General features: G+C 41.2%; 1 protein-coding gene across 1 annotated transcript; it reads left to right on the top strand.

The window, feature by feature from the left end:
* Nucleotides 1-771: 771 nt before the first annotated feature.
* Fabp12 (fatty acid binding protein 12) lies at nucleotides 772-5489 on the top strand. Its single transcript, XM_021645660.2, is given in 4 exon segments — nucleotides 772-844; nucleotides 1992-2164; nucleotides 3833-3934; nucleotides 5394-5489. Coding segments are annotated over 4 exon segments (444 nt in total).
* Nucleotides 5490-9023: the final 3534 nt, after the last annotated feature.

Raw genomic sequence — 9023 nt, forward strand, 5'->3', positions numbered from 1 at the left:
CTCAGGGGCTGGGGGCATGTAAGGATGAGTTTGTCCTTTGGATTGCCATTTGGAGTCAAGTTCTCCGTGTTTACAGTCCTGTATTCTGAGCTAGTGGAAATACTTCTAGCTATTAGACTGTTCCAGTCAAGGTTGGAAAGAATAGACAGCACTCGGAATGAAGGAGCTAAGAATGTTGGTGCCGTCAGAGCAAGGCAAGCCTAAGCTGATCAGTACTGGGCCAGGTGTCTGCAAAACATAGTTTCTTTCCTATCATTTTTGTTACAGTCTTTCGCTCAGTAGCATATAATGGTTGTTCTGAACTTGACTGCATTTCTAGTCTCAAATGTCAGGCACTGTGTATGCATAATCTCTGGGCTTTAGTCCAAATTATCAAGAAGAATTATGAAGGAATATTAAATCACCAGCCAGCCAGCCAGCATGGTGCCTTTTTTTTTACAAGTCACCTGTAGCACAGGAGTCTTGTGGCATAAGAAGACACAGGTATGTGAAGGTGGCTAGTCCTGGAGAAAAGAAGTAGCCGCGCCCCCACTAGTGCTGGCTTAGTTGCGGCTAATCCTGCTGCAGGTTACCGCAGCGCATTCTTGGTGCTGTAGAAAGGTTTGTTGTTGTTTTGTTTTTCATTTAGATGGCAGAAAGGGAAAATCTTAAAGTGTTCCTCATTTTTCCCTCCTAGTTTTCTCTATTCAGAATTCTATTAAAAGCAGGTCCAAACCCGTTTCAGAGAACACCAATGCACGCATTCATATGAGGCGTTTTCGCTGAGAGGTGATGGTGGACCAGCTTCAAGGAACATGGAAATCCATTTCTTGTAAAAATTTTGAAAACTATATGAAGGAACTGGGTAAGCCATGTTATGTGTTCATCATATTCAGTACAAAAGATACCCTGATGGTACGTGATTTGCTGTATGTGAGTCAAGAGTAATCCAGCTCCTCTAATTTTCCACATTATTATGTGTGTACAGGACGTCTGTGTGAGCACATGCGCCATGTTGTTGTGTAGAAGTTAGAGGACGTCTTTGCGGGATCTTGCTTCTTTCCTCCCACATTGTGGTGGGTTCTGGTGTTGAATTTAGGTCAGGAGGCTTTCCTTCCCCTCTGAAGGAAAAGCACCTGCCTGCCTTCTCTTATGAGCAGACTGTGATTACAATGAGGGTCTGCTCACCGTAGGGATAATCTCCATACAGTCCTCGTGCGGCACACCTCCTGAATCCCCTCAGCATATAAGGCAATATCCACAAGGTCTATGGATATTTAGTATATTAATTTAGAAGCTATTGTCCAGTCAGATATATGCCACGATTATATGTCCTCAGGAAACACGAGACCCACATTATAACATTTTCTCAAGTCAACTGTCAGAAATCTAGACAGTGTTGCCTTGGAATTCTATTTCTATTGACATGTACTACCAAAAACTGTATGCACAAGACTCTTAACTGAAGCATTATTTGTAGCAAAAAAGAAAGAAAGAAAGAAAGAAAGAAAGAAAGAAAGAAAGAAAGAAAGAAAGAAAGAAAGAAAGAAAAAGAAAAAAGAATCAGCCATCAATGGGGGATAGAAAAAAATAAACTTTGGCATATGCATTTCATAGAAAATGATGCACATGCAGAAAACTATATGTCTCTATGTACTGACATTAAAGTCTACAAGAAATAGATATGAGAAGGAAAGAAAGGTGAATAACATTGTATTTAATGAATTTTGGGTCTGGTGAATTTTGACGTGTAATGTTTTCATTTATTTGTTAAGTTTTTAATAACAAAATGCATAACATTAAAAGTGTAATAGAGAACAAAAAACCCATACACATCTACGCATTCACTACACACAAACAAATAAATACAATAAAAATGGGTATTCAAATTTATATAGCATGAAGTCTGCTTGTTGCAGAAACTTCTTCCTTAGGAAAGAATTATACAAATAGAATGAGTGTCCTTGAAGCCAACAACAGATGACACTATTTGTTCTGTATCTTCCATCTAGGAGTAGGAAGAGCGAACAGGAAACTGGGCTGCCTGGCAAAACCCACTGTGACCATCAGTGTGGATGGAGATGTGATCACTATCAAAACCAAAAGCATCTTTAAAAACAATGAGATTTCCTTCAAGCTGGGAGAGGAGTTTGAAGAAATCACACCACGTGGCCGCAAAAACAAGGTGAAGCCCACATCAGATCTTCAGAGAGCTTGCCCATGGATGCCAATTAAAAATATCGGAGCAGGCAACAATGGCAACCATACAAGTCAGGGGTTTCTTAGACAAACTTGCCTAAATACTAAACCTAAAGATGTTGAAAGCAAATATACATTACCATCTGTTTGGATTCTTGTATTGTATTTTATCCCTGGGAGGTGTGACCTATATTGGTTTAGTTTCATTTCCGACAGTGAGATAAACACCCAGATGAAAAGGAATTTAGACAAGAAAAGGTTTATTTGGCTCATGGTTCCAATTTATGGTGCATCATTTCAGGGAAGTCAATGCAGGAACTCAGGCAGCTAGTCTCATCACATCCAGTCAAGAGCAGAGCAAAAACAAACACATCCTTACTTGCTTTCTTCTCTCAGAAGGTTCTCCTCCTGCTGCTCAGCCTCCCTCCACCCCCTACACTGAACCTGGCGGGATGCTCAGTGGACCCTATTTGGAGAGTGAGCTACCCAAATTAGTACTTAACCCACTCAGAACCAAAAGTGCCCCTTTCCGTTGTGTGGGCATCCTACAATTTGACAACGAGCATAGTTTGAATTAGCTGATATGGATGAGGTTGTGACCCTGAACAAATGAGTCTAATGTTCTTAATGGCTAAAAACAATGGAGAATTATTTCTAACTCAGAATACATATGAAGCATTGGGGTAGAGATGAGGTGTGTGTGCATGCCGTGTGTGTGTCTGTGTGTGTGGGTGTAAGAATTTTTGTGGTTTTTAATCTTTCAAGGGACCCAGGCCAAAGGAGGTTCAAATACCTTCTTCCTAGTAACTGCACCATTACAAGTGTGGTCACCTCAATCAACAAGGTAGAGAAATAGACTCTGGGTTGTTCATTTTCATAGCCTGAAAGTGACACACATAACTTTTACTTGCATCTTACCTCCAATTGAAATACAGCATTTATTTATAATACATGTTTTACCTGTATTTATTGTGTTATCAGTTTCTCTATACTAGATTGTACCATCTCAACAATGGAATTTGTCATCTGTTTTACAGAACCTAGTGGTTGGTGTTTGATAGTTTACCAACAAGTCCTATCGGCCTGAATGAATGACCTCAGTAGAGGACTGTTAAGGGCAAAATTCTCAATAAAGGAATAAGTATATCATTTTGTTAGAGAGTTACTAAGTAAATATGAGACTTCAAATGCCAGTACATGTAAATTGAAAGAATTTTGACTTGAAACAATTAAGAAAGACATCTGAGATATCTGTGATAAAATTTTTAAAAGAAGTGCAATCAAGACAAACAAAGAAACCTTGGGAAATACTGTTGGGTAAGAACAAAAAGGGGGACTTTTCTCCTTTAAGCTTCATTGGGACTTTGAATTAATCTCATGTTGTTGAAACTGATATTTATGATGCATGAAAATAAGACCGTCTCCAGACAGTAAAAGATAAAGTTTCACTTTCTTAAGGTATTACTTTCACTCTTCTAAATCTTTCCTCTCCAGAAGAATCATCCACCAAAGTGCTGCTGGGAAGGTTTTGCAACAAAATGTTGAAATATGCTCTTAAATCCACAGTGTCACAACTGACGAGAGTTATTTAGTACCTTCTAAGACATCAATCAGTGTTCAAAAGCACCGACCTGAATTTGGTTCTGTTTTACAGAGTACAGTAACCTTAGAAAACGGCTCCTTGGTTCAAGTTCAGGACTGGGATGGCAAAGAAGCCACAATCCGCAGAAGGCTGGTCGATGGGAAAATGATGGTGGTGAGTGGCCTTTCGTTTTTCCTTGACTCCTGTAATATCTACCAGGAAAGGGGACAAGCGCCTGCCGGAAAGCAAGAAAATGAGTGTTGCTTCTTTTCTCTTATAAAAGTTGAGAGGAAACATTTGCAGAGAACCATATCTTCCCAAGAGTTTGAAATGTGTTTGGGTTGAGGAGTTGAAGCTCTAAAAAGATTTTAAAATAATGAGGTCCCTGGCTCTCCCACTCACACACAAATGAAAGCAAGCACAAACTTGTGCAATAAATGTCTCAGCAGCGACAAAAGGTTGTGCTTCTCTGCCCTGGAGCAGAATTGATTTCTCGCTGTTTAAGAGAGAAAAAAAAAGTTCAAGTTAGAGAGGTGTGAAGCTGAAGTGGTTCTCAGTGTACAAAAGAATGAACACAAGTAAGTGCAAGCATGTGTTTCTACAGCATCCTGCGTTGTTATTAATTTAATCCTTGCTCTAATCCCGTGAGGTAAGGCACACTAGCCCATCTAATCAACCAGGAAACAGAAAGCTAGAAAGTGTGGAGGTGCTTGGAATAGTACGTAAACAGTTGAATGCCAATTTACCCTCCCCCCAACTCCCACTTTAATCCTTTCTCCTTCCTTCAGCAAGGCTTTTCAGGTCACCCCTCCTGCTTTTAGAGGGGAGGAAAGCCAATGATTCTTATCCCAGACTCTATAAGCACCAAAATGAAAAAAAGAAAAGAAAAGAAAAGAAAAGAAAAGAAAAGAAAAGAAAAGAAAAGAAAAGAAAAGAAAAGAAAAGAAAAGAAAGCTATCTCTGGCAATCTCTGACATAATGTCACATAGTTCAAAGGAAAACTGCAAGCTCTGTACTGAGAAAAACAAAGGGCAGGATTAAGATTATAGCTTCTTGCAATGACTTAGCCAGTAATGCAAACAATGGTTCTATAGTAGCGATTATTAAGTAATCTAAAAACACCAGAGTCAAATTCTATGGTTTTATCTCTGTAAATGAGAACTTTGGACATGTCAGGTAACTTTCCTATGACTCAGAATTCTTTAAGTGGTAGGCAGGACCTTCCCAGAAGGCTTTCTGAGAGAACTGAACACCATGTGAATTGGTCTGTTCTCTGAAAACCATGCGATGCTACACTCATGTAAGTCAGGGTACGTATTTAAAAACTGAGCAGTGTGTAAGATAACAAAAATGCTTCGATGGATGTAGAGCCTTCAGATCCTTAAATAAAAGCTTCAGATTCCAAACTGTATCCCTTGTCTTGTCACTCCACTAAATAAGTAAATGCATACCTCGTAAATACAGACCCGCTATGGATAGGTAATGTGTGTATAAGCAGTACCTATCTGTATATCTAATATAGATCACTCTTCAAACTTGTCAGAATTCTTGCATGTGGATAAGACTTAGTTAATATTTTCTAGGTGTCAAATTTATAGGCTTTGCTGAAATACTTTTACCTTCTATCTTCTAGGAAAGCTCAGTGAATAATGTCACCTGCACTCGTATGTACCAGAGAGTGTAAGAACACTCCATCTCATGGTCTTGGTGCTCTCTGATTGTGATCTGAACCACTAACCTTGTCTGAATAAAACCCACAAGTAAAATGTTATGACTACTTGCACATAAATATCACGTGACCCACTTTTTAAGTTGTGGCTGAGTGACAATCCAGCAATGGAACCCGTGAGAGGGGACACAATGCACAGCTAGGATCGGCAATTCAGAGAGGACTTTACACTGACTTTTCTCCTTCTTAACAAGCATAGCATAACTCTCCTAATTAAATGTGATCTTGACCGTACTGATACGTAAGATTATCCAGAAATGCCCGCTTTAGGGCATAGTGTCATGTTCGAGTGGACCATGAAAGATACCTTTAGAACTCAGGGACGCTTCAGTTAAATGGTCAGCTATGTTACGGAGAACATTGCAAACACGGCCACATTGTGGAAAGCTGCCATGATGGAGAGCAGGCTGCTGTGTCTGCAGTGGGGTCATGTTAGGCTTGGGGTGATTTTAAGAAACCACTTGGGTCTGTCACCTAACATTGGAGACAGGCTAAAAAAGTCCTAATCAGTTCAAGGTCCACTCTCATCTTGGGGAATTCGTAAGCAAAGTGTTACAAAACAAGTGATTGCACCTGGACAGAATGCTCTGACACCACCTCTGTGAATTTTGAAATTAATTTTGTGATTAGCAACAAGGGTTGTATGTACCTCAGTAACAAAGACTTCGGTCTGGGAAGAGAAGCAAAGGTTCTCTTTTTTGGTAAAGAGAACCCGATTTAGTGAAGTCATCTTCCTAAATCTTACTACAGCCTTGACACAGTGGATAGCACCCAGCTCATGCCAATAATCACTGTTCAGAATACCTAAGGGGCATACAATTCTCTGAAGGAGGCATAACCAGCTCTTCATAATCTGTACGGTTTGATTTCTTTTCTTAGATCATATTCTGCAAGTTAGATGTTCTCAACATTTTATTAGAAAAGGCCGGAGAAAACCAGTCACACTAAATCCAGGTGGACCTTGGCATGGTCATACACGCTTCATACAATCACTCAGGAGCCAGGAGGATTGTGAGGATAGGCCTGGCTACACAGCAAGACTCCATCTCATTAAATCAAGAATAGACAAATGAATATAAACTTTACTTAATATTAGGATTAAACATTTTTTATCTAGTAAATCTTTAAGAAAGCAATGTCCTACTTGAAAAATTGGGTTGATAATAACCAGAGATGAACAATAAATGTCAATACTGAAAATAGACTGTGATTTTTTGGTTCATGGTCTCAGAGGCTTCAGTCCACTGCTGAATGGTTCCTTTGTTCTTAGGCCTTGTAGTAAGGTGGGATATTGGGGCAGGGTGTGTGCACTGGAGTAAAGCTATTCTCATGGGCAAAGGAACAAAGGGAGAAAAGGGGTAATCAAAGGGCTCAAATCCCCTTGAAGAGCAAGCCTCCAGTGATCGAACTCCCTCTCACTGGGCCCTAGTCCCACCCTTCCTAATAGCCTATAGCCTGGGACCAAGCCACCAACACATGGGAATCTGCGCCTAATGCACAATCCACACCATAGCACAGACTATTTCTTCTAAGTTCATCTTCTCTGTTAGATAGTTGTAAAGGCAAGGACAAAGAGTCAGAGGCTTAAATATTTTGTGTAAAGATTCTCAGATGATCAACAACCAGGGCAGTTACAAACGAAGCCTGTGGCTTGAAAACCCATGGTCTTCAGCCGTGAGGCCAGAAATAAAGGTAATAATTATTCGCTTGAGTACTGGCAAGGCAGCTCAGCAGGTAAAGGCACTTGCCACCAAGCCTAATGCCTCAAGCTTCATCCTTAGGATCCACACGGTTGAAGGGGAGAAGGGACCCCTCTAAGTTTTCCTCTGACGTCCACACACACGTGTGTCCTTTGCATGCGTGTGGGTGCACATGAGAACATACACACAGAAGAAGTAATTGTGATAGAAACATTTAAAAACCTGAAAGAATTGACTTGAACTTGTAAAGCCTGAGAAGTCTGCTCTACCTACACTCTCATGTCCTGGAGGAATCAGGAAGCTAACCTGCCTCGGCTGCAGACGCAAGAGGAGAGAGACAGCCACGCCTTGACTCATCAGTCATCTGTGTGAGACAGTTTCCAGGAACTGTTGCTTAATCCACTACGCACAAAGGATCAGATCTAAGGGCGTGAGGCGTGAAGCCAGATGCAGTGAAACAGGAGAGTGCCTCAGTTTTAGGTTAGCAGTTACAGGTCAGTGCTTTGTTGAGAGAAGGCTTTTGGGTGTCATATGTTTAGGAAGGGTTTGGATTGACCCAGTGTGGGATGCCTGGGAAATGGAGTTTTAGCACTGGACTCTGGCAGTCCCAGAGTAGAATTCTTCATTGAACAGAGTGAAGAACTGAGGTCCCAGCTGTGCTTGGTGGCTCACACCTGTACTCCCAGCACTCAGGGAAGCAGAGGCAGGCAGATCACTGTGAGGCCAGCTTGGTCTACAATGTGAGTCCAGGACAGCCGAAGCTACACAGAGAAACCCTGTCTCAAAAAAACCAACCAAACAACCAACCAAACAACCAACCAAACAACCAACCAACCAACCAACCAAACACTGAGATGCCCAGGGATGGTGGCAGGATCCCTTTTGTATTGTGTGATCCTCTCTCCACCAAAGCTATCAACCATGGTACATTCTTATGCACAAAAGCAAAGCAAAGCAGAGAGAGCAGCATCTAGACCATTTTTATTACATTTTTATTTTTATACTAATTACAGTTTATTCACTTGGTATCCTCGCTGTAGCCCCCTCCTTCATTCCCTCCCAATCCCACCCTCCCTCATCCCCTCTCATGTTCCTCTTCAAGTCCACTGATAGGGGAGGTCCTAGACTATTTTAAGTAATTTTTTTGTTGTTAAAACAGTCTTGTTATCTTGTTATGTAGCCTGTGCTGGCCTCAAACTCTCAGCAACCTCCCTCCCCAAGCTTCTTGTATGTTAGGGCTACAAATGTATGGCCCCAAAGCTGGGTTGATTTGGGGGAGGGGTATTTGGAGATAAAATCTCAGTGTGTTGTTCAGGCTTGCCCTGAGTTTCTGGATCAAGCCATCCTCCTGCCTCAGCCTTCTGAGTGCCTGGCACTACAGGTGTACTCTGCCTGGACCAAGAATTGTTGGTGAGATAATTATGTAAATAAATTGAATACAGTCTGAAGCCAGGTGAAAACATTGCTCTTGCTGACAGTGACTCATGTAAGCCTTATGGCAAAAGAGCTAGATCTTCCTCACTGAGGGGACCAGGCTTCTTGGCATAAAATGGATGGCTTAATCTTAATTTCTATTCTTAATTTCTCATCTTAATTTCAATTTTCACCTTTATAGCAATGGCCCTCTCACCAGGCTATAGGATGCAGAAGCTGAACAAATAAACAGCAAGCAGAGACGGAAGCTGCATACCACATGCTCTGCTCATTGCCAGAGAGGGCTCCAGAGAACACCTTGAAAATTGCCTTTCAATCACTTCCTGTCCAGTAGTCCTCAGCTTCTGTGGGGTATACACCTAGGCTTTTCATAATAAAACTTATTTGCCCCAACCATTGC

This window comes from Meriones unguiculatus, chromosome 6 (assembly GCF_030254825.1).
Source record: "Meriones unguiculatus strain TT.TT164.6M chromosome 6, Bangor_MerUng_6.1, whole genome shotgun sequence".
Classification (NCBI taxonomy): domain Eukaryota; kingdom Metazoa; phylum Chordata; class Mammalia; order Rodentia; family Muridae; genus Meriones; species Meriones unguiculatus.